The sequence below is a fragment of the Tachysurus vachellii genome, chromosome 13 (assembly GCF_030014155.1).
Source record: "Tachysurus vachellii isolate PV-2020 chromosome 13, HZAU_Pvac_v1, whole genome shotgun sequence".
Classification (NCBI taxonomy): Eukaryota; Metazoa; Chordata; class Actinopteri; order Siluriformes; family Bagridae; genus Tachysurus; species Tachysurus vachellii.
The window spans coordinates 15,044,935-15,072,483 of NC_083472.1; the positions used below are offsets into that span (position 1 = coordinate 15,044,935).

At 39.2% G+C, this 27,549-nt stretch overlaps 1 protein-coding gene across 4 annotated transcripts in view; it reads right to left on the bottom strand.

Annotated features, from left to right (window-relative positions):
• Positions 1–715: 715 nt before the first annotated feature.
• diaph2 (diaphanous-related formin 2) overlaps positions 716–27,549 on the bottom strand; it is a 206,663-nt gene continuing 179,829 nt past the window's right edge. For all 4 annotated transcript variants that reach the window (XM_060885395.1, XM_060885394.1, XM_060885393.1 and 1 more), the window contains 2 exons: positions 12,593–12,685; positions 716–3,258 (listed from right to left, as the gene is read on the bottom strand). In XM_060885395.1, coding sequence (XP_060741378.1) covers positions 3,194–3,258; positions 12,593–12,685 — 158 coding nt within the window. In that variant the 3' untranslated portion in view covers positions 716–3,193. The remainder of the gene's footprint in view (positions 3,259–12,592; positions 12,686–27,549) is intronic.

The following is a 27,549-nucleotide window of genomic DNA, read 5'->3' on the forward strand; positions in this document are numbered from 1 at the left end:
CTTTCTTGAGAATACATACAGTTTGAAGGACTTGGCAACTTGGCTGTTATTTTCTGTTTCTTTCTGCCACCTTTCTGCATCTTAAACTGACTGCTTCTCTGTGATTATTAACAAAAATAGATAAAAGAAAAACAAAAACTTTGTCATTTTCAGTGTTTAAGAATTGTTTTATGCCACTCTAAAAAAAGATCATGCATTTGCATAAATAAGCTGTTTTATTGCAATATGCACACTGGATACAAACTGATTTTGTCATACCTTTACATATTTCTACCAAACAAAGCATACTTATTTGCACTCAACCACACAGACTGTATACTCAGCTTTTTTTTTTTTGCATCTATATTTTGTATTGTGTTATCTGTTTGCACTGTCTCTTGTCTTGCACTGTGTTTTGTCTTTGCTAAAGGCTGTACACATGCACATTTTCTGGATAGATTAATTAACTTTTTATCCCTTAGTCTTATGTAGCGCTGTCTTTATGTAGCACCATGGTCCTGAAGGAATGTTGTTTCATTTCACTACTTTACTGCATCAGCTATATATGGTCAAAATGACATATATACTTGACTAGCCAACACTTTAAAGCATATTAACCAATAACTTTGTTTACATTGCAGAGAGTATGTTTTACATAGATTTACTTAGATATAGATGGCATGTAAATAAAAAACAACAGATTATGGCCACATACAAACCACAAGAAAAGGGCAGGTGAGGCTAGTGTGAGATTTTAATAATGCATTCCACTTAGAGGCAGCTACAATACCAAGTGTATACATGAATTTCTTCTGTCATTACCCCTCTCAAGTAGACAGCAGCACTTAAAAGGTTATAATATGGCTAAATAGTTTTATAAAGGGTGAAATACAAAATATGAAACATGTAAAATGTGCAACAAACTACATATTTCTTTTCCCAATGGAAGTCAGCACTTATTTATATTTTTGATTCCGAATTGTCTTGTAAAAAACACAACAGAAATAATACTATGGAATAGGATATAAAAATGTAAAATACTTATTTACTTCTAGGGATGATAACATCTCTGAGAATGGTCATGATTAAAGTGTTGATTTAAGTGTTTAGATAGAATATGGAGTAGCATAAAAGGTGAAAGTCAATGTCAGACAATTTAAAATGTGCATCCGAGCTGGGATTCCTGCAGGACCGAAAAATAAGTTCATGAAAGAGATTACAGTCATGCATGTAGGAAAGTGGCTGGTAAGTATGACATATAGAATGTGAATACAGTGCATCCAGAAAGCATTCACAGAGCTTAATTTTCCACATTTTGTTTTGTTATGTTACAGCCTTATTCGAAAATGGATTAAATTCATTATTTTCCTCAAAATTCTACAAACAATACCCCATAATGACAATGTGAAAGACATTTGTTTGAAATATTTGCAAATTGAATTTAAAATAAATAAATAAATAAATGAAAAAATCCACATGTACATAAAGTGACGTGACGTGACCCGGAGCAGTGGGCAGCCATTTATGCTGCGTTGGGGGTTTTGGTGCCTGCGTTGGGGGTTTTGGTGCCTTGCTCAAGGGCATCTCAGTCGTGGTATTGCCGGCCCGAGACTCGAACCCACAACCTTAGGGTTAGGAGTCAAACTCTCTAACCTTTAGGCCATGACTTCCCCACGACTAAGTATTCACAGCCTTTGCCATGACATTCAAAATTGAGCTCATGTGCGTCCTGTTTCCACAGATCATCCTTGAGATGTTTCTACAACTTAACTGAAGTCCACCTGTGCTAAATACAATTGACATTGTTTGGACATGATTTGGAAACACACACTTGTCTATATAAGGTCCTACAGTTAACAGTGCATGTCAGAGCACAAACTGTATGGTAGAGTGGCTTGATGGAACCCACTCCTAGCCTGCACATGGTGGCCTACCTGGAGTTTGCCAAAAGACACCTGAAGGACTCTCAGACAATGATAAACAAAATTCTCTGGTGTGATGAAACAAAGATTGAACTCTTTGGCCTGAATAGGAAGCATCATGCCTGGAAGAAAGCAGGCACCACTCATCACCTGGCATGCTGTGGGGATGTTTTTTCAGTTCCACTAGTCAAGTCAGCCTCAAGTCTTTTTGAATATGATGCTACAAGCTTGACACACCTAATTTTGGGAAGTTTCTCCCATTCTTCTTTGCAGGATGGGAGAAACTTCCTAAAATTAGGTGTGTCAAGCTTGTAGCATCATACTCAAAAAGACTTGAGGCTGTAATTGCTGCCAAAGGTACTTCAGCAAAGTATTGAGCAGTGAATACTTGTATACAGGATTTAAAAAAAAATTAATTTGCAAAGATTTCTAACAAACCTCTTTCATGTTGTCATTATGGGAGAATTTTGAGGAAAATAATAAATTTAATCCATTTTGGAATCAGGCTGTAACATAACAAAATGTGGAAAAAGTGAAGTGCTGTGAATATTTCCTGATGCACTGGATTGGGTGTGGCACAGTGCTTGTAAAGTTTACTACCCTCATTCATTTATAAAATTAAAAAAAAAATTAAAATACTACTACTACAACTAAAATATATATAATAATAATAAACAGTTCTGTGCATACCTCTATGACAAATGGCAAATAGCATTCTAGTGGTGAGAAAACAAAATACCAATACAAATTTTATATAATGGTAGAGAGAGAAGTATAAAGAGGAAGTTGAAACTGAAATAAGGGTATGCAATGATTGTTTTGTATAAATAAAGATAATTTTATAAACTTTTTATAAACTACAATTTTGTGTTATAAAAGAGAGAGACAGTCAGACATGCTAAAGAGATGTTAGAGAGATCTACCAGTTGAACATACCCAAACAATTATGTAATAATTACAACTAGTATTATGGGATGCACCAGATGAAAAATGACAATCAGGAGAATGACAAAAATAGATTGGAAGGAATTTTAAAATAATGTGTTACTGATTTTTTAACATGCTGAGAAAATAAAAGGAATACACAAGTTGCACACAAAAGGCAGTGTAATAGTATCAATCCTGTGAAGCTATTTGTCTGTAGTCTTCAATTATTGTGTTTGTACATGTTGTGAGGATCCTGCCATGCTGAAAAGCACACAGAAATCTTCACTATCAATACATTTTGCCTCCAATGTGCACCCACTCCTAGGTCTTTGGCACTTGGCTGACATGCACAGATGTACAGGTGATCATCGGCCTGTAGTGTTTGTGTTATGCCGTGAGCGTGATCTTTCCAAACCAGTGTGACGGTTGTCTGCAAGCAAAAGGAGAAAAAGGAGAGAGATATAGAACATTTAAATCTATTTAGACGCAAGAATTTGAAAATTACATATGGCTACTAAATATGTATAAAAGTGCTGATACAAGATATACTCTGACAGAACATGCACAGAACATAAAAGAATGTCTAAATGAAAAGTAATGAATCTCCAAATTTAGGTTAGTAATTAATCAAATTTAATCTCACACAGACTCCACCAGTTTGTGTAAAACCTAATAATCCAAGTTTTTGTTAGAATATCTGACCTTTTGTTCAAAGGCATTGATATGATCAGTTTCACAATATCACCTCAATATAATTTGGCAGCTCATTTCAGAATGGTCAAAATAATGTAAGCCAAAACAATAAAAACAAAACAATTCAATAGCCAGGCATTTTAAATTTAATTTAAATTTTATTTAAAACAGTGCACAAGAGTAGTGCATCAGGCAGCCTCCATGCCAGGTTTTTAAATTTGTATAATGGTATGATTTGTGTTTTTATACTCCAGCCACTGTTTATCCGAGAGCTTGAAGTGGAGAGGGTGAGCAGCATTAAATATCTGGGAGTCCACATCAGCGAGGACCTCACCTGGACAATGAACACCACCCAGCTGGTTAAGAAAGCGTAACAGCGGCTGTACTTCCTGAGGAGGCTGAGGAAGTTTGGCATGTCAGCCAAGATTCTCCACAACTTCTATAGCTGTGTTGTTGAGAGCGCCTTGACCAGCTGCATCACTGCGTGGTATGGCAGCACTACTGCGAACGGCCGCAAGCGTCTGCAGAGAGTGGTGAGGACTGCTGAGAAGATCATCAGGACTCCACTGCCCTCTCTGCAGACCACTTACCATCACAGAGTCCAAAGAAGAGCTGCATCCATCGTTAAAGACCCCATCCACTCCCAACACGGACTGCTCACACTCCTACCCTCAGGACGGAGGTACAGGAGTGTAAAGTGTAGGACAACCAGACTAAAGAACTCTTTCTTCCCCTCAGCTATTAGACTCTTTAAACAGCCACCCACTTCAGTGAACAGTCAGTCCAACTTTTTACCTCATTTGAACATAGTAATTTATATTGCTGCTATTACCACCACCATTATATACTGCTAGTATTATTCATGTAGCCCCATCTTAATTTTGCACATCTGTTATTGTTATTGCTGCCACTGTTATATTATTTGCACTTCCTTGCAAAATTATATTAATATTTGCACTCCATTTCAATTTTGCACATCTATTAATGTTATTGCTGCTTTAAATACCTGGGTTATTCCTGCCATTGTTATAGTATATTTGCACTCACTTGCAAATATTATATTGCATTATATAGTGTACAGTTTGTGTATGTATGTACAGTCCTGGCATTCTTTGTGGATGGCAAAGTAAGAATTTCATTGCTCATGGAAACCTGCTTTCCTCACTGGGTATCTGACAATAAACGCTTTGAATCTTTGCTGGGTTTGTTAAATGTTCCACAGAACCTCTAAACAACAAAAACATGGATCAACAGTGGTCCTGTGACTGTCTCTTTTCATTGATGGACTGGGTTAGAAGTTACCAATAGCTTGGGTAGGAGCAGATTTTAATTGTAATTGTAGTAGTGCTTTGTATAATTATCATGTAAATAAGTATACAATAAAATTTTCCACGTTCACCCATACAGAGCTTTGTGTTCTTTATTCTCTGCATCTGTTTTCATAACATGAGGCCCATGTCAGGGAATAGTGGTGTAGAACCCAAATGCAGAACACAGACGGGAGCTTAATTGCATAAGCCTTAATGAGCACAACAGGTAACAAAGTGTCACTGAGGGCAAAATGAAAGCAGTGTGCAGACAGCCCATTAATACCTTAAAACACTTTGAACTGTAATATTATAAAAACAGTAGTTAAAAACCTCAGTTAGGCATATTTATTCTTAGGTTCTCCAACCAATTGAGTGGTTGATTATAATAGAGTATTCATGACAGCCAAGAGGGATTAACAAGCCAGTGTGCATCCAATTGTAAAATTACATTTTATCTACTATGATGTACTACTACTTTACTATGACAGCATAAAAAAGGAAGGACCAGATTTTAAATGCTGTAATTTATTGTGTTTGTATATCTAAAATCTCAAATTAAATATGAAAACTTATTATTTTTGATATTGCATTATTATAAAATGCATTATTAAATAGTGGCAGTTTGGTGGAACTGGTGTTTGCCCTACTATGCAATCTGTAACACAGAGGCTTAACTACTGATCCACGACTGCCCTGATGCCACTGTATCCTGAGTATAGAACTGAGGATGAGAGTTATGCTAAATCTATCATGATATGTGTTGAATGACGAGTGGCAAGGCAAAAATCCTTTTTAACAACAGTATATTTATTAAGAGACATGCAGGAGTTTAGCATAGAACATACAAACTTTAACACCATAGCACCAACCTGCGCATGCGTATAAGCAAGCTTTAGGATCTTAGTCTGTTGAGATTTAAAGCTACAGAACACTGCTATGTTCTACAATATGGGATAATAATGTCATTGTTATGATACTCTGTGTTCAGTATTGACACTGTAGCAGGTAGGTGTGTTCAATTAGAATAGAATAAAATAGGATAAAATAGAACAGAACAGAATAGAATAAATTTATAATCCACAGTGGGAAACTAACTTGTCATAGAAGCTCAGTACATTTAAAATACAGTAGGGGTACAAAAAACAAAATGGATAACAGATAATAAATAAAAAGTGCAGAATGCAGTGGAATTAACCTGCCACTTACGGATAGTTTGGTTTTAAGTTGCTAATCTGCTAGTGGTTTTCCATGTTTGGGCTTGCTTGGCATGATGTTAAAATGTAATTCTCTACAGTGTATATTTGTTACTTGAAAAATGGGTGTAATCAAACAAAAGGTGCCATGTTCCAGTTTTACACACGACAATGTAAAAACCAAAAAATTAAAATTTAAAAACTAGATTTGTAAAGTTAGTCGAGACAAACTTTGATGTTGGCTTTGACGGTACAAGTATTCACAAAGGCTGGTGCTTTTTGGAGGCGAGTGGATATAAAGGGTCAGTGTTACTTTTGCAGGCAAGTGGACAGAAAGATTGTGAAAGCTACTGGACCGCTAGGGTGCCAATACTGTTGGAGGCGAGCGGACATGAGCATGTGACGTGATCCGAATACCCGTGAGGCAGTTCTCCTCATTGTCCTGAGTGTTTTGATGTGTCACATGTCCATGTTGTGCAAAATGTATAATTTTGCTTATTTTGGGGGCGGGGCTACACCTGACGTCACGTGACGTCACCAAAACACACGTGAGGCAATTCCCCTCATTGGGCTGAGTGTTTTGATATATGACACATCCATGTTGTGCAAAATTTATGATTTCACTAATTTTGGGGGCGGGGCTACACGTGACGTCACGTGAATACCCGGTGGGGTGCCAATACTTTTGGACAAAAGTGACTACTAAGTGTTTTGACATTTCATGTCAAAACTGCAGTCATTATGGAATTCTACTTATTATTATACTGCATAGATATTACGCTGCTGTATTTTGGGGACGGGGCTACACGTGAATGCCCGGTGGGGTGCCAATTTGACACCTCATTCATGGGTCTACGACAAAAGCTGCGGGACAAGTTACGTGCCGAAAAAGTGTCCGGAAGAAGAAGAAGAAGAAGAAGAAGAAGAAGAAGAAGAAGAAGAATAACTAGAACGGTACATTTCCTGAAGAAAATGTGAATGGTGCTTGCACGTGGCAAGTTCCCTTCATCGTGCTGAGTGTTTTGATATATGACATGTCCATGTTGTGCTAACTTTTTGATTTCGCTTATTTTGGGGGCGGGGCTACACGTGACGTCACGTGACGTGACCAAAACACGCGTGAGGCAGTTCCCCTCATCGGGCTGAGTGTTTTGATATATGACATGTCCATGTTGTGCTAAATTTTTGATTTCGCTTATTTTGGGGGCGGGGCTACACGTGACGTGACTAAAACATGCGTGAGGCAGTTCCCCTCATCGGGCTGAGTGTTTTGATATATGACACATCCATGTTGTGCAAAATTTATGATTTCGCTTATTTTGGGGGCGGGGCTACACGTGACGTCACGTGAATACCCGGTGGGGTGCCAATACTTTTGGACAAAAGTGGCTACTAAGTGTTTTGACATTTCATGTAAAAACTGCAGTCATTATGGAATTCTACTTAATATTATACTGCATAGAACAGTTTGTTGGGGGCGGGGCTACACATGACGTCACGTGAATACCCGGTGGGGTGCCAATACTTTTGGACAAAAGTGTATTGACTGGGGGCCAATACTTGTGGAATCATTGGATTGATAGTGTGGAGTTGATAGTTACATGTATTGAGAGAACAAAAGAATTTTAAGAATTCCCCATTCAAGTCTATGGGAAAAAAAAAAACCCTTTGAGCTTCCGTAACGGGAATTCCGGAATTCCGATCGCCTATAAAAGTCAAAGCACACCTCTCCTCAACGAGCCGGTCGATTTGACACCTCATTCATGGGTCTAGGACAAAAGCTGCGGGACAAGTTACGCGCCGAAAAAGTGTCCGGCAAGAAGAATAATAACTAGAACTGTACATTTCCTGAAGAAAATGTGAATGGTGCTTGCACGTTCCAAGTTCCCCTCATCGTGCCGAGTGTTTTGATATATGACAAGTCCATGTTGTGCAAAATTTATGATTTCGCTTATTTTGAGGCCGGGGCTACATGTGACGTCACGTGACGTGACCAAAAGACGTGTGAGGCAGTTCCCTCATCGGGCTGAGTGTTTTGATATATGACATGTCCATGTTGTGCTAACTTTTTGATTTCGCTTACTTTGGGGGCGGGGCTACACGTGACGTCACGTGAATACCCGGTGGGGTGCCAATACTTTTGGACAAAAGTGACTACTAAGTGTTTTGACATTTCATGTCAAAACTGCAGTCATTATGGAATTCTACTTATTATTATACTGCATAAAACAGTATTTTGGGGGCGGGGCTACACGTGAATACCCGGTGGGGTGCCAATACTTTTGGACAAAAGTGTATTGACTGAGGGCCAATACTTGTGGAAACATTGGATTGATAGTGTGGAGTTGATAGTTACATGTATTGAGAGTGTGCTTTACATCTACAGAGAGAACAAAAGAATTTTAAGAATTCCCCATTCAAGTCTATGGGAAAAAAAACCATTTGAGCTTCCGTACCGGGAATTCCGGAATTCCGATCGCTTATAAAAGTCATAGCACCCCTGTCCTCAACGAGCCGGTCGATTTGACACCTCATTCATGGGTCTAGGACAAAAGCTGCGGGACAAGTTACGCGCCGAAAAAGTGTCCGGAAGAATAATAATAATAAGTATGCAGAATAACAATAATGATGCTTTTCAAGCACCATTAATAATAAGTATGCAGAATAACAAATGATGCTTTTCAAGCACCATTAATAATAATAATAAGTATGCAGAATAACAATAATGATGCTTTGCAAGCACCATTAAAATAATAAGTATGCAATAAGTATGCAAGAGATAATAATAATAAGTATGCAATAAGTATGCAAGAGAACAATAATGTGCTTTGCAAGCACATTAATAAGTATGCAAGAGAACAAGAATGTTGCTTTAGCAAGCACCATTAATTAGAACGGATTTCAGAATGTTGGCTTCTACAAAGCCAACATAATAAGCTTAAGTAGGAAATCAGAATGTTGGCTTCTACAAAGCCAACATAATAAGCTTATAACGGATTTCAGAATGTTGGCTTCTACAAAGCCAACATAATAATAATAAGCTTATAACGGAAATCAGAATGTTGGTGTCACAACCGGGATGGAAGGAGACAGACCCGTACGCAGGATAGCTTCAAAAGAGGGGGGTTTAATAAACAAATAAGACATAGACAGAAATGACAATAACTGAAACAATACGAATGACAACATTTAACAAGGACTAGACATGACGAGGGGAAACGTAACTAATGATCCGCGCTGCACTCAGCAACGCGGCTAACTTAAATACAATACAGACAATGATGACAATAAGGAGCAGGTGTGGTGACAGGGAGGAGCAGACAAAGGCGGGGCAGACACGTGACGAAGAACAACAAAAGCACATGGCCAAAAGTCCGGGCTGAATCATGACAGAACCCCCCCCCCAAAGGCGCGGCTCCCGAAGCGCCAAACCCTGGCAGAGTCCAGGAGGGGGGGCGAGGCACATGGCGAAGGCAGATGGGGGGAGCAAGGAACACGGCGAAGGCAGATGGGGGAACGAGGAACACGGCGAAGGCAGATGGGGGAACGAGGAACACGGCGAAGGCAGATGGGAGGAGTAAGGCACACGGCGAGGCCGGTGGGGGGAGCAAGGCACACGGCGAGGCCGGTGGGGGGAGTAAGGCACCCGGCGAGGCAAGCGGGGGGAGCAAGGCTCACGGCGGCACAGCAGCGAGGGCCGAGCGACGTCCTCAGCCGAGCAGAGGGGCCGAACGACGTCCACAGCCGAGCAGAAGGGCCGAGCGACGTCCTCAGCCGAGCAGAAGGGCCACGCGACTTCCATGGCCGAGCTGAAGGGCCGAGCGATATCCTCAGCCGAGCTGAAGGGCCGAATGACGTCACAGCCGAGCTGAAGGGCCGAGCGATATCCACCGCCGAGCTGAAGGGCCGAACGCAACCCCGACACACCGCAGCCAGACACTCGTCCTGATGACCAAGGGTGGGAGGGTGGGAAGGTCCATCGCCCTGGGCCTGCAGCACCCCCCGCGGAAGAAGTGAAGCGACGCCCTCCTCGGACGGAACCGGAACTGGAGCGACGTCCTTCACTGAAAAAAAAGGCGGGGCGATGCCGCAGGGCACCAAAAAACAAAAAAGGAGCAAAAACAATTTGGTGACATCCTCCGCGAAGGAAGTGAGGCGACGACCGCTTCGGACAGAACCGAAAGTGGAGCGGCGTCCCTCACCGGAAAAAGGGCGGAGCGATGTCACCGAAAAAAGAAAAAAGGACTGGCGGAACAGTCCAGGGGAAGAGGAGGATAAAAAGCCGGTCCGAGCTGGAAGCTATCCTGCTGGGTCTGCTGGGTTTTAAGGCGGATCATTCTGTCACATCCGGGATGGAAGGAGACAGACCCGTACGCAGGATAGCTTCAAAAGAGGGGGGTTTAATAAACAAATAAGACATAGACAGAAATGACAATAACTGAAACAATACGAATGACAACATTTAACAAGGACTAGACATGACGAGGGGAAACGTAACTAATGATCCGCGCTGCACTCAGCAACGCGGCTAACTTAAATACAATACAGACAATGATGACAATAAGGAGCAGGTGTGGTGACAGGGAGGAGCAGACAAAGGCGGGGCAGACACGTGACGAAGAACAACAAAAGCACATGGCCAAAAGTCCGGGCTGAATCATGACAGTTGGCTTCTACAAAGCCAACATAATAAGCTTATAACGGATTTCAGAATGTTGGCTTCTACAAAGCCAACATAATAAGCTTATAACGGATTACAGAATGTTGGCTTCTACAAAGCCAACATAATAAGCTTATAAAGGAAAACAGAATGTTGGCTTCTACAAAGCCAACATAATAAGTACATTTTCAAACTTTCATGATATCTATATTTAGGACCACTAATGTAGCATTTGTGGGAAAATGTTTCACCTGCCATCAGAACAGCTCTCTAAAAAAACTAAACAGGCCTTAATCTCACACAATAGAAAAACAAGTGGTCAACTGTCTCTTCAACCCCACAAAATATGCACCAACTCCCCACTGCTGGATTCAGCTGTGCCTCCTCTCTGTTTGTAGCTATTGTAGCATGGAGAAGTCTCCACTGTAAGTCTGCTGCATGTTTCTCAATAGGAGTCTTGTTCAGAGACCTCCAGCATCCTCTAAAGTCAGGACCAAACAATCCTGACCACATTCAAGTCTTTATTATTCTTAGCACAGCCCAGTGAGATACTTTCACATAGTTCACATGTTCGCATGTAATATCTTTAAACTTCCCCAACTCTGGGATCCTGAAGGATGCTAACTTTTTGGTCATCTTCCTTTACTGCAGCCGAGAGACTGATGACTGGAAATCTGTAGCCTCTTTGCAGTTCCGTAAAGGCTGAACCTCCAATGCCTCCCTGCAAGCTCTAGGCATTACTGGTTCCACTCCTTCCAACACCTGGCCAAAGACCTGTAGCAATCAAATCCCAGTGATGGGCTGAAGTGATGCAGCTGTTCTTCATTTATTCCCATCCCGCAGATATGCCAATACTGTTACATCCAACTTTTGCCAGCCAAAATCCAGTCCTTTGGTTGGAAACATTCTCTGTGCACAGACAAAGTCATTTGCCACACACATGGAATGATAAAATGGAGTCAGGTTGCTTAGATACAGTAAATTTAGCTTTATAAAAAAATAGCTGTTTGTCATAACCACGACCTTCTAGCCCTAACTCAAATAACAATCTCTGTGCCACCTGTAGTCAGAAAGTATTTATTTGACGACTTATGTCCTCCAGGCTTTGTCCTCCTTCATGAACAGGTAAGTATAGCACGATGAATCCAGTGCTAGCCAAACAAAAAAAAAATCCACCAATCTTATTTGGATTACCTCTATAATATCCTCTGGTGGAACTTGTGCATCCGGGTTATTTGAGGCAACCGGGCAACCGGGTTATTTGAGACCAAGACTACCACCCTTGTAGGATAGATCTGGTAATAGTCAATTCCACATGGAATAACTTGGCTGTCAACTTTTATAGCACGCCCTCCGAATTTGGTTGCCTACATATTTCTGTACTCCAAAACACTTTAATGGGTTAGGGTTAGAACTTTAATGCCTTCTCTTCTCCATTGCAGTCTCCATGAAAGTTTAGGTGGTCCTCCATGATCCTAGTTACCAACAACAAATACCCACTTTTTCGTGTTCTGAATAAAAACATTTAGGTTATTATACAGGGAGAAATCGATCAACCCTTCGAAAATTTCGACTAACAAGACTGCAAGAGAGGAAGTCAGTAGGCTTCTCTAGACATTTTCTCTGCAATCAAATGTCAGAAAAAGAAGACAGAGTAAACCACCTTCCCCAGCAGCATTTGCCTAGAAGGCTCTGTCAGGGGCAGTGCTGAAGTCATAAAAGATAGAATAATATGCAAAACAGTGTGCAACATAATAAACAGAGACTGGAGTCATGTATTAATCAGACATATTAACCTTTAAGGATGGGTTATAAATAAATATATGCTTTAAAACATTTTTCAGCAGCTGCCTGATTCTTTTCAGAGATGCCTGTTAGTGTTGATACAAGTAGAGATTGGGCCCATACCATTCCGTGGGGTTCTTTTCCTGCGGTCACGGAAGGCTGCACCAGACTGCAGAGCCTCCATCAAGCTGTCCATTACACCTGTCTCATCTCCGTCTATGGAAGAAAGAGGACACAAAGGGAGAGATAGTTAAAATTTAAACGTGTAAAACACCAGTATAGGCCAGCAAACACACATGCATAGGTGCATACACACAAACACGTGGTCTCTCTCTGTTTCTCTCTCATCTGTTTGGATCTTCTTCGATTGGCACAATGCAGCAATGCAGTTAATTAATGCTATGCCACAGACAAAAATCAGAAAGGAAATGCACGCACACACATACATACACACACAGTACATTACTAAATCTTGTCTATCCCCCTGACTACACAATAAAATTATGTCCTAGATACTGCAAGTTCAGTTTAAAACCAAGGGAAAGCCAAACAAAAATATGTAAGAAAAAATCCCAATAAGTGTTTTAGAATAACACACACTGGAATGACAAGTTTCAGAGCCAAAAAAAGGCAATGCAGTTTTATAAAACTATGACTGGGTAACAAACAGAGAAACGTTAAAGGTGAAAGAGTTTGTTGATGGCCAATGACAGATATTATTTCTGCTCAGGGGAGCCAAGTGCTCTTTTTCAAGACTTGGTGTGGACGGAGTTAATAATAAGGCTTGATGTGCAGTGGTATGTGACTAAAAACAGGTATCTCCATGAAGAGCTGTTCAGCTGCAGGGAAGAAGGGCGAAAGTGGAGAAAAACTAAATTAGAGGTTTTTAGAATTGCATATAAGGAAAGTATGTCCAGCTATAGACAGGCTCTAAAAGCAGCCAGGGCTGAGCACCTGAGCAAACTCATAGAAAATAACCAGAACAATCCCAGGTTTTTATTTAGCACAGTAGCTAGACTAACAAAAAAACAAAAATCTGAACACACAATTCCATCACAGTTCAGTAGTGACGATTTTATGAGATTCTTCACTGATAAAATCGAAAGTATCAGGAATAAAATAGGCGACGCTCAACACATAAGAGCAACTAGCATCCCGGCCTCACCTAAGGTTCTAAACACACAACTACATTGCTTTACAAGTACAGGTCAGGAAGAGTTAGTTAAACTTATTACTACAGCTAAATCAACAACTTGTTCACTAGACCCCATTCCAACTAAACTACTGAAAGAAGTGTTACATAAAGCCGGTGAGCCTCTTCTTAATATTATTAACTCCTCGTTATCTTTAGGTCACGTCCCTAAATCCTTCAAGTTGGCAGTTATTAGGCCACTCATTAAGAAACCTAATTTAGATCCTAATGGACTTTCAAATTACAGACCGATTTCACACCTTCCGTTTATGTCTAAAATACTAGAAAAGGTTGTGTCTGTTCAACTGAGCTCCTTCTTACAGGAGAACAATATCCTCGAGGAGTTTCAGTCAGGTTTCAGGCCCCATCATAGCACAGAAACTGCACTTGTTAAAGTTACAAACGACTTGTTCTTAGCTTCGGACCAAGACTGTATGTCACTATTAGTTCTACTTGACCTTAGTGCTGCATTCGACACTATAGATCACAACATTCTCCTAGATCGCTTACAAAATTACACAGGTATTCATGGACAGGCTTTAAGTTGGTTTAGATCCTACCTTTCTGATCGATACCATTTTGTAGAATTAAATGGTGAATCCTCCAGCTTATTACCAGTTAATTATGGGGTCCCTCAAGGATCAGTTCTAGGACCTCTGCTTTTCTCGATATACATGCTTCCATTAGGGAACATTATTAGAAGACATGGGATTAGCTTCCATTGCTATGCCGACGACACACAGTTATACATCTCCTCAAAACCAGATGAAATAACTAAATTGTCGAAATTAACTCAATGCCTTAGAGAGATAAAAGACTGGATGAGCTGTAACTTTCTGTTGTTAAACTCTGATAAGACAGAAACACTACTTATAGGCCCAAAAACTAGTACACAGAAACTCTCACAACTTAATTTCCATTTAGAGGGATGTACTGTTACTAGTAGCTCGACAGTGAAAGACCTGGGTGTTATATTAGACAGTAACTTGTCTTTTGAAAATCACGTCGCGCAAACCACAAAAACAGCTTTCTTCCACCTCAGAAATATTGCCAAGCTGAGAAACATCCTGTCTGTATCTGATGCTGAGAAGCTAGTTCACGCTTTCATGACCTCTAGACTGGACTATTGTAATGCATTACTAGGTGGTTGTCCTGCATCTTTAATAAATAGGCTACAGTTAGTCCAAAATGCAGCAGCCAGAGTTCTCACTAGGACAAGAAAGTATGACCATATAACCCCAATTTTATCATCTCTACACTGGCTACCTGTTAAGTTTAGAATTGATTACAAACTGCTGCTACTTACGTACAAGGCTCTTAATGGTTTAGCTCCCATGTATCTAACTAGTCTTCTAACACGTTACAATCCTTCACGCTCTCTGAGATCACAAAACTCAGGACTTCTGGTAGTCCCCAGAATATCTAAGTCTACTAAAGGCGGAAGAGCGTTCTCTTATTTAGCTCCCAAACTTTGGAATAGTCTTCCTGATAGTGTTCGGGGCTCAGACACACTTTCACAGTTTAAATGTAGATTGAAAACTCATCTCTTTAGTCAGGCGTACACATAATACATCCCATAAATAAATATTGTGCACCATCACACTAGACTTGCACATTCTTATGAACAGCAGATATGTTAATCCCTCTGCACTGCTCTTCTCTTCTCTTTTTCTACCCATGCCGAGACACCCATGCTAAGATCGTCTTCCGTGCGTTGAAATTTCTGGACCTCCACTGAGACAAGGCTGACTCTGTGAGAACCCTGAGACATCTACAGAACTACCGGCTCCAGTTGGACTATGTGATACTTGTATATTTGTAACCACACCATCTAGTGTCACCCATATGAGGATGGGTTCCCCATGAGTCTGGTTCCTCTCAAGGTTTCTTCCTTTACCAATCTAAGGGAGTTTTTCCTTGCCACTGTTGCCTGAGCCCTCAGACTTGCTCATTGGGGACAAATACACATACACACATACATACATACATACACACTGTGAACTGTATATATCTTGAATTTTTATTATATTAATTCTTTATACTTCTCCTTATGTTTATCTTTTGTTTTATGTTTATGTTCTGTAAAGCTGCTTTGTGACAATGTCCATTGTAAAAAGCGCTATACAAATAAACTTGAATTGAATTGAATTGAAAAGAAGGGTTGGGCATAAGAAGGGCATTGAAGACCTTACCGAATGTAAAAACTTTAGTACCTTAGGGAAACATAGTACTCTCAAGAATACAAAATACTGATCCATATGCTGCACATATAACATTGAATAAAAGCATTTCAAACAGTACATATGTCCATTGTTAAAATCACTATACAAATAAATCTGAACTGAACATAAGAAAAAATAAGAACAAAATGATGAATAAACTATATATAATGCAAATACTATGCTATTTCTGAGGCACATTGCATATTGGTGGGCAGCCCAGATTTAAAAATAACTATATAGATGCTCTTCATGAATAAAATTTAGCAGACCATGCATGGCTTGGGTAATCTGCTCCCTGGTCCCTGTCTGCCTGGTTTCAACTGTGTCTGCCAAATTTGCCAAAGCCACTTAGGTCCTGTTAGTTTACAAAAGCAACACTATCCTAAATGATTTTTGATGTCCCCAAAACAAGTCCCCACCAACCAGAGCCTCTAGTACACATATTTTGTAGTTTGGGGGTAGTAATAAAAAAAATATAGAAATGTCTCTGGAAGATTGTTGACAGCCAATTCTTCATTTCCTTCTTCTTGGAATCCTAATCACCACAGAGAGCTCCTGACATTTTGATCAATTTGCCCTAATTTTACCTGTAGCTCACTTCATCTTCAGTAAAGGCCAAGACTAAAGTCCTTGCAGACTCAGTCAGAGCAAGACTTCCAAATACAAGATAGCAATAACTAAAATGGGAAACATGCCCCTAAGTGACCTGAAACTGCTCCATTAACAATGTATAATTGGGTCATGCTTCCATAGAGTCAGGCAGACATCACATCATATGAAATGGAGAAAAACTGCTAGAAAAAGAAATAATTACATTATATTTTGTTGTATTTACCAAAAAGAGAAAAATAATATTAAATAAATGTAATGTGGGATTATTAAAAATCTTTTTGTAGTTATCTTCATAAAGACTAAATAATCACGACTGTCATAAACAAGAAAGATACCGATACAAATACAAAGATGCTGGTTTTTGAACTGAACACTGATAACACGGTGGAAGGTCTCCCTCCTTTGTAGCCTAGAAGACATGGCATCCGTGATTTCCAACAAGAATGTTAAATTTGGACTCGTCTGACCATGAAACACTTTCCTACTTTGAAACAGTTCATTTTAAATGAGCCTTGGCCCAAAGGACACGATGGTGCTTCTGGACCACGTAGAGCTATAGTTGGCATCTGCAGACAGAACGGTGGATTGTGCTTACCGACAATGGTTTCTGGATATATTCCTTGGTCTTTTCTGCCATTTTATTGCCTTTGTGCCACTTTATAAGACCTGTTGCAGGTATCAAATTTAATATGAGCTCATTTAGTAGATAAAAGTGTGCAATTTCTCCCATTAAGCATTTGTTATGTTATCTATGTTCTATTGTGAATAAAATATTGTCCCATGTGATTTCAAAGTCTTTTAGTTTTCATTTTATTTAAATAATGTCCCAACATTTCCGGAATTTGGGTTGTACTATATGCACTGTCAAAATTCTGATTAGTAATATTCTGAGGAACATGCAACATGTTAATGCACAAAAGGAATACAGCTTATGTATCTGTGGCATTTGTGTGTGGTTGGCCATCAGAGCATACCAGTTCAATAATGACATCTTGATATAAGCCCAGTTGATATGCTGCTTTGAGTGCTGGCTTGTTCCAGCTTCTTCCAGTGGCTACATGCAGAACGTTAGCAGCAAATTGAACACTACTTGGTGAATAAACACAGACTCACGAAAAGAGATCTCGTAAGTGAAAAAAGTGTCTTTCTCATCAGAGGTCTTTTGCAAGAGCTCCACCTCCACTACTCTTATTACGCACATCCTCTCCAGTAGACTCTATGCCACTGGTCAGTGGTCCCAGCTGCTGGGTAATGCAATAGGGTCCATTCCATTTCTGAGTCAACTTGGCAGTAAAACTTCGTTGTGCATTGGACTGGGAAAAGTTGCGGACCCAGACTCTGCCTCGTGCTTTCTGCCAGTTTTCCTTGGCCTTTTTTTGAAGTTCCAATAACTGTTGAACAACATCATAAGAAGGACCAGAAGGTTGCGAGATTGTGACCATGCAATAGTTTATCCAACGGGCTGTGGATTTTCATACCCAGATGGAGTTCAGCAGGTGAAATGCCACTAGATAGAATTGCTTATAAGGACAGTATGTCCAGCTAATCACAGGCTCTAAAAGATGCTATGGTTGAGCACCTTAGCAAACTCATAGAAAATAACCAAAACCATCCCAGGATTTTATTTAGCACTGTGGCTAGATTACCAAAAATTCGGATATCTGAAAACACTATTCCATCACAGTTCAGTAGTGAGGAATTTATGAGACTCTTCACTGATAAAAGTATCAGGAACAAAACAGTTAGTCTAAAATACTATAAAAGGTTGTGTCTGTTCAACTGTGCTCCTTCTTACAGAAGAACAATACCTTTGAAGAGTTTTACTCAGGTTTCAGACCCAATCATAGGACAGAAACTGCATTTGTTAAAGTTACACATGACTTGTTCTTAGCTTCAGTCCAAGACTGCAACTCAATATCAGTTCTACTTGACTTTGGTGCTGCATTCAACACTATAGATAAAAACATTCTCCTAAATTGCTTAGAAAATTGGGCAGGTATTCAGGGACAGGCTTTAAGTTGGTTTAGGTCCTACCTGACTGATCGATACCATTTTGAAGATTTTAGATTTACTGTTGTTAAATTCTGATAATACAGAAATACTACTTATTCTAGCTCTCACAATACAACTTCCATTTAGATTGATGTACTGTAACTACTAGCTCAACCATGAAAGACCTGGTGTTATATTAGACAGAAAAAAATCTTTTAAAATCATATTAATAAAAAAAGCCTTAAATATTGGCAAGCTAAGAAACATCCTAGCTTTATCTGATGCATTCATGACCTGGACTATTGTAATGCATTACTAGGTGGTTGTCCTGCATCTTTAATAAATAGGCTACAGTTAGTCCAAAATGCAGCTGCTAGAGTTCTAACCAGGACAAGAAAATATGATCATATATCCCCAAATTTATCATCTTTACACTGGCTAGCTGTTAAGTTTAGAATTGATTATAAACTACTGCTACTTATGTACAAGGCTCTTAATGGTTTAGCTTCCATGTATCAACTAGTCTTCTTATATGCTACAATCCTTCATGCTCTCTCACAAAACTCAGGACTTCTGGTAGTTCCTAGAATATCCAAGTCTACTAAAGGCGGTAGAGCGTTTTCATATTTAGCTCCCAAACTTTGGAATAGTCTTCCTGATAGTGTTCATGGCTCAGACACATTTTCCCAGTTTAAATGTAGATTAAAAACCTCTCTCTTTAGTCAGGCATACACATAATACTTCCCATAATCTTGTGCTCTAATAATGTACATTATCGTCTAGTGCTTGCTAATATTATAAACAGCACCTTCGTTCACTCCTCTTCACTGTTTCTCTCTTTCTACCCATCCTGAGGCATCCAGAAATTGTACCAGCTCTGATTGTCTTCAGTGCCATGATGATTTTGGACTTTCACTGAGATGAGGCCAACCATGTGAGGATCCTGAGGCATCTAGAGATTTACCAGCTCCAGTTGGACTGTGCTTCATGAAATATTCGGACATACTAAGAGGAAATGCCAACTCCAGGTGGTCTTTGAGAACAATAACCTCCTCCTCAAAACAACATTTGTCAGACAGTATATTTTCACACCTCCAGTGTCACCCAAATGGATTCTTCCTAACATATAAGAGTTTTTCCTTGTCACAGTTGCCTGAGTCAGCTCAGGCTTGCTTATTGGGGATAAATACAAACACATTTAAATATATCTAATAATAATCTTGAAATAAATTTTTGTATTATATTAATATTTATATTAACCTTTTGTTTTATGTTTATGTTCTGTAAAGCCACATTAAGACAAAGTCAATTGTTAAAAGAGCTATACAAACTAGAATGTACATTTCCTGAAGAAAATGTGAATGGTGCTTGCAAATCTCGGTAGTCGGTTTTGGGTCATTCTGCATAATTGCAAGGGAGCGAGGCGGCAAATACTTTTGGCGGCAAGCAGATATGAGCATGTGACATGATCCGAATACCCGTGACACAATTACCCTCATTGTCCTGAGTGTTTTGATATATGACATGCCAATGAAATTTTTGGATTTTGGGTGCGGGGCTGCGCGGGGCTGCACGTGACATCATGTGATGTGAGCAGAACACACGTGAGGCAGTTCCCCTCATTGTGCTGAGTGTTTTGATATGTCACATGTCCATGTTGTGCTAATTTTTGATTTTGCTTATTTTGGGGGCGGGGCTACATGTGACATCACGTCGTATTGAGTGCCGTCACCAGCACACCCGGTGGGGTGCCAATACTTTTGGACAAAAGAGGCTACTGAGGGTTTGAACATTTCATGTCAATGCTGCAGTCATTATGGGATTCTACTTATTATTATACTGCATAGAACAGTACATGCAATTCTTAAAGTTGAACGAACAATAGATAGATAAATAGACAGATAGACAGATAGATAGATGTGTGGTAAATGTATTGACGTGTGAGAGCTTAAAGGAATTTTAGGAATTCCCCATTCAAGTCTATGGGATTTTTTTGGCCGCTTTTTTGTCCACTGTGCGAACATCGTTGGTTGGATCGCTTATAAAAGTCATAGCACACCTCTCCTCAATGAGCCGGCTGATTTGACACCTTGTTCATGGGTCTAGGACAAAAGCTGCAGGACAAGTTACGTGCTGAAGTTTTGTCCGGAAGAATAATAAGTATGCAAGTTAACAAGAATGTTGCTCTGCCAGAGGCAAGTACCATTAATAAATTTGAATTTGAATTCCTGAACTGCAGTGTTAATGGTGAAACAGAGTTCTGATAAGTAATAATCACAACCTTTTACTTCCAAATATGCCACTACCATTAACTTTAAAGTCCAATTTACTCCTTCAGTCATGTTAGTCTGCAGATAGTAAGCAATACTTAGCTAATAGGTCACTCTCCATTTCTTACATAGCTCAGAAAATATGGCTGAAACAAATTGTGTTCCTCTGTCTGACGCCCCATCTGGTTCACTTCTCACAATTCCAGCTATAGCTAGAGTGGTTGCAATAGCTCTACCCATCGTGAGAAATAATCTACAAAGAGGAACAAGTACTTTGGTAAAGGACCCATGATATCCACTCCAAGCATTTCACTAGGTCTTAAAGTGTTGTTTAATTGAAGTTTAATGGCTACAGTAGCTTCATGTTGTCACTCTTGAGGGTTTTTTGTGCAGCTCTTAACATATTTTTTTTACATCAGTCCACATAACATGCCAAAATGCAATCATCTTGCACTCTCTTATAGATTTTGATGTTTACAAGATGTCCACTCAATGGGTTGGAATGGTAATATTAGAGAATGGTGGATATAAGACTGTAGGGAATGACGACACTGTACAGTATTGAGTCTTATGGTCTGGCAGGGGAGTAATGTGATATAACTTATCTTCAACAACCACATACTGTTCTTTTACAGTCGGCTTGCTCTCTGCCAAAAGTTAAAACTTTTTTTAATTACAGGATCATGATGTTTGTCCCACATATTCTCAAGGGAAATTGGGAACTTGGGATCTTCCTTCCTACAAGTGTACACATTACAATCAGGTAAATGCTGCATCTAAAAAAGTGCGTCAGGAACTACATTCAACTTTCCTCTCCGATATTAAAACACAAAATCAAAACTCTGTAGGCAGAGTGCCCATTCGTCGACTGTTTGTTTTGCTGGAGTTCATTACTCACTGCAAGGAAGAGTGGTCTGTAATGACCATAAACAGTCGGTGTTCCAGGTAGTGTTTCCACTTGTTAAGAGCCCACACCACTGCTAGACACTCCTCCTCTGTGGTGGAGTAATTTACCTCTGCCTTGTTTAAGTGGCAATTACATCCTCACTGCCTTGTTCTTTTCGTTCTTTTTGTTCAATACAGCACCTAAGCCAGTGTCAGTAGCATCAGTATATACTGTGAAAGGTAACTGAAACTTCAGAGGTCCTAAAATGAAGGAAAGACAATCTTTTAAATGTTCAAAGGATTGTTGACATTGCAGTGTCTACTGAAATTACATACTTTTTACTTTCTTTTTCAGAGCATTGAGTTTCCAGCAATCCGTGAGAATTTTGGCACAAATCTATGATACCATCCAGACAATCCTAAGATTCTCTAGACTTTCTTAAGATTTTGTGGAACTGGGTAGGTACTGATAGCCTCCACTTTGCTTGGACCTGCATCCAGTATTTGACTGTTCACAATATGACCAAGAAAGCTAATCTAACAAACACAAAACTTGTATTTTTTCAGATTCAAGGTCAACCCAGCTATTTTTAACTGTTGTAAGATGGTCTAGATGTCTGAGAAAAGTTTTTCCATAGTCAGGGACAGAGGTGTCAAGTAACAAGTACAAATACTTCGTTACTTTACTTAAGTAGAAATTTTGAGTATCTATACTTTAATAATTATTAAATATTACTTTAGGAATTATTTTTTTTGCATACTTTTTACTTCTACTCCTTACATTTTCACGCAATTATCTGCACTTTCTACTCCTTACTTTTTAAAAATAGCCTTGTTACTCCTATTTCATTTCGGCTTGTTTTCATTCCGGCTTGTCATCATTAAAATGTGATTGTGGTTGGATGAGAAGTATAAACATATACCATTCCGACACCCTATTGGTTTGTACGTGACCCATCGCACATGCACATGACAAAAATCAAGTACACAATGATCAATATAGACAAAACACATCCAAGCAATTCTCTCAATACAATCTCCATCAATCTTTGAAAAGTTGCTGGTGCATTTTTCAGTCCAAAAGGCATAGCATTAAAATGATATAGCCTGCCAGATGTGACAAAAGCAGTCTTCAGCTTGCGTTTTGATGAAGAGAAAATTGATACACCAGAGAGAGACTCTAAAATTTCTGTGATGCTAGGCAGCAGATATGCATCACTTTCCGTAAGGGAACCTTCTGATAGTCCACACAGCACCTACAACGTCCATCCATTTTTGGTGCTCCTAGTACAATTAAGATGTCTTAATTGACATCTCTCGCAATACTGATAGAGGTTGAGATTTGGTAAACTGCTTGGTGTTAAACGCAGATAAGGCTCTACTTGCAGGAATATTTGCTTGACCAGGTTGAAAGAAATATTGCATTTCAGAGGCACGTTTAAATATAGTATTTACCATCCACGGCATTGAGCCAAATTCCACTTAGGAAAATGTCTTAAGACCACTGCATATGTCAATGATGTTGAAGTAAGGACTACTGCCTTCCCTGAAAACACCTGATTATGAAGCATAATCAGAATATTGATCCAACCTAGTGGAACTTCTGCTTTAGCATTAGCCAAATAGAGTGGTCCTGAGGTCCATGGTTGAAGACTTTCTTGTGGGGTGAGATCCTTCCACAAGCTCTCCTGCAGAAGGGTATAACTGTCTCCAGTATCTAAGATGTCTTTACCTTTCCATTCACCAATGTTAACAGGAATGACAAGTTGTTGTGGTACTGTGCATTGTTACCATCCATAACATAATTCCTTTTTAATGTAGTAGCTGTCTTTGTCGCAGAGAATGCATTACTGGCGGGTAGACCGCCATGACTTGAATTTGAATGATTTTGCTGTGATCTCTTACTTTGAGAGGGTTGCAACTGTTAAAAGAAATGATTTATAGATGAGGCAAATCGAGGGAAATTCCCTGGAGGATGATGACAATTACACCTCCAACAATAAAAATGAAGCCTTGTCTATCTGCCAATTTATAGGTACTCTTGGTGACACCGATTGCTTTTTATGATGTAAACCCCTTTCATATTGTTGTCGCTGCTCAAAGTCCTTCTGAATGAATTGATGTCCTAGCTTCACCAACTGCTCTATGGTGGATACTCTACTACAGAGCTGGCTGGCAAGATAAGGTTTGAGTCATTTTTACCATTTCACTTTGGGTCAAGGTTGACTTCCATCTCTTGCACAAATCTCTATAACAAAAAGCAAAGTCTCTAATGGCTTTATTTTCTCCTTGAGTTCTTGTCCTAACTCTTTCAGGCAACACCTCTTCATAGTCTTCCAAAAGAAAAGCAGAGAGAAAGGCTGCCTCAAATTCAGTCCAGGTGAATAGAGGTATGTTCAACTTCCCTCCAGTCTCGAGCAGTTCCATACAGGACGGTGCTAAAATGTAGCTAAAAGATCCACTTCTGCTAGAAGATGTAATCCCAGGAAATCATGACACCATGCCAGACAGTTCAAGGGATCTGTATCGTTTTCCAAATGTGGGAAAGGTGAGTCATAGATGATCACTTTTAGCTGTGGGAGTGAGTATATCTGCAATAGCTACTGAGCTTGAGGAGGCATATCTACCAGTGGGAGTTGAAGGTACTGTTTGTGGTTGAGTAGTCAACATTCATATCCGTGTCTGAAGATCTTCAGAGAAGTACAACTGAAACATTTGAGTGTTACAACAACTCATCCATCTGTTTTTTACATTGATGAAACTCTTCTGAAAGCTGATCTTGACTATCTTTCAGATACTTGCAGGTGGTTTTAAGGTTCTGTTGAACCTCCGCTTGAAGCTGCTGAATAAGAAAACGCACTTCAGATACAACAGTAGCCTCCCCTTTGTTTACTTCCTCTGTGATCAACCGTTTTAGGGCTTTAGTCTATTGATCCATTTCAGTCTCCATCTTTTGTTGATTATCGGTAATGAATGTTTTGATTGTCCTCCATTTTAGTAACTGTAGCTGACATTTGAGTTGAATGTTGAACAAACCTAACCTCTTGGGTAAGTTCTGCCAAAATGTTCTCCTGTTCCTGGATAGATCATTTTAACGTGTCCAAGTCTCCTTGTACTTGTTTGAGCAGTAGATGTAACCCTTTACCAGGGGCTTGAAACTGAGATGGTAAATCCTGTTGACCCACAGACGAAGACAACTCAGGAGTGAATCTGCATCAAATCTGATTTCAGATCCCAAGTATGAATAAAATAAAACAAATTCAAATGTTCTACTATAAACCAGCACATTTGACAGTGAACCCCAGGCCAAGTAGTAGGTCACAATTAAATTTAGCAGTTTACAAATGCACAACATACACAATAAACCCACATCAAAACATTTTGTAAACAATGAAGTGTGGTTGTACAATGTAAAATGCAATGTTTTCATTCACAGTAAATACATTTCAAGAATTCATACTCAAACAATTTCAGTTCACATGTTCAGTGTACAGAGGTTAATTTGATGCAGTACCTTAATGTTTCAAAGGTTATCAACAGTATTTTCTTTTATTTATTATTATTAATTTATAATGTATTTACTTCCATTCATTACATTACTAGTTTTATGGCTTTAGTGATACAAAATGGCCTTACTCACTCAAAATAGCTTGTGACTCCCTTGCAACACCCAAGTTCTCTGGATAGCACAGTAACTTGCTGTTTATCTCGACATTCAAAAAAACTAAAAACAAAAAACAAACAGCGCATACACACACCTCTCATGTGTTCAAAACACGCACACACGTCTTTCACTTCTGCTCACGTCACTCAAAGAAGGTGTCTTCCGTCTTGCATGTTCCTTTTTTATAGTCTTACACTGATTAATAATTTTTCCTCAATTGATCGACAGCCCATGCATGCTTTGTTTAGGATTATTGTAATGCTTTACTGTATGGATGTTCCATTAGAAGCATAAACAAGCTCAGTTACTTCATAATGCAGCAGCTAAAGTCCTACCTACAGTAGAACTAGAATATATAAACGCATCACTCCAATCGTATCCACACTACACTGGCACTCCTTTCAAGTTTCACACTGATTATAAAATACTTTTGCTGGCTTATAAAGCACTGGATGTTCTTGGGCTGCACTGACATCTGAAATATTTTTTTATGATCTGACATATATACTTTCATCAAATGATAAAGGCTATTTAGTAGTATCTCAAATAGTAAAATATACAGCAGGGGCAGAGCTTTTTCATACAAACCCTAAAGCCTTCCAATTAGTGTCCGTGACTCAGACACAGTCTCATTGTTTAAGTTCTGGCTGAAAACACATTTGTTTTCTCAAGCTTTTTTATGTATAGTTTTTCTTATGTAAACAACTCTCAATTTTGCTGACTGTTAAGTGGTTGTACGCTTGATGTCCCAGGAAGCCCACATGTCTATTTTACCTTCTGACTGTCCTCTTTAGTGATGTTGTCATAGCTAGTCACACTGGAGTCCCTGAATGTACTTTGCACATAATCTACATCTGTCTTTAACCATTACATGATTATAAGTGTACCTATTATTTTTCTCTCTTTCTCTCTCTTTTTCTTTCACTCTCTCCATATCTCTCTTGAGCTATACATGTCACTCTTGAGCTTCCAGTGTTCTGAGTTACCAGTGTGACCGCTTATTCATTCCGGACCTGCCTGATCTATCCTGATGCCACACTTCTGCTGCTCAGTGTGAACAGCCTGTGACCAATAAGACTGCAGTGGATAGAACTACTTGGATACTATTGTATCATCTTTGAACTGCTGTTGCAGAGGTCAGGAAGGAAATAGTGTTGAGTCAATAATGAACTTGGAAATTATGTACCTACAAGTTGCTCAGGAGCTCTAGGTTGCACAAGTCCACTTGACTATAAACAGTTACAGAAAGGACATTATTTACATTTACGGTATTTACTATCCAGTGTCACTCAAACGGGGATGGATTCAATTCTAAGCCTGGTTCCTCTCATAGTTTTTCTTTATCATCTCAGGGAGTTCTGTCTTGTCACCGTTATCTCAGCCTCACTTATTAGGAAAAATATTAGAGATAAATATTAAATTCATTTTAAACGTTGTAGCTGTTATTGCTTCTATATTTATGCAAAGCTGCTTTGAGACAATGTCCATTGATAAAGTATTATACAAATAAATTGCATTGTAGAGTTACAGTAAGTTTCAGAATGTCATGTTACTTTTCTCAAAACATGTGTATGCTGAAGTCACCCTTGGGCATTTTATGTGACCAGGCAATCCCATGTATCTCCAGGATGTCCACATGATCCCTTCCTCAGTAGCAGTAAGAGGTCTCCAAATGACCAACTGGGAGTATGACATCAGTTGAGGCAGGTTCATGGAGTAGAAGTGGTCAGGAACATTAGCAACTGTGTTTCTCTTACTGTGTTTCTCGGTTGAAGCACAGCAAAATGGGAGTGTTTAACTGGACAGTTTGCGAAGCTTGTGAAGAGTGATTATTTGTGTTACCAGACATTTCCTGTCAGCTTAAATCCTAAGTCTATTTTTCTCTAAATACCTAGTCCATTTTTCTCTAACCTCTCCCATCAACAATTCCTATTTCCTTATATATATTTAAAAAAGTTTTCTCTTTTTATATATTAAAAATGTTTTCTCCCAACAGGTCATTAGACTCATGCAGTATTGATTTATTTATTGATAGACACTTCTAAACCCTTTTGTATGTATGGATAAAGGTGTCTGGCAAATGCAAATCAATAATTTTATCAAATATAATCAAATAATTTAATTATTTAATAAAATAATTATGCCACAGTCAAAGTCAATTTTGGTGTTTGTTGTGAACATAAAATGAAACTCTTGAATGGTATCTGCATTATTTTATGCATTGCACTGGCATCACGTCAATG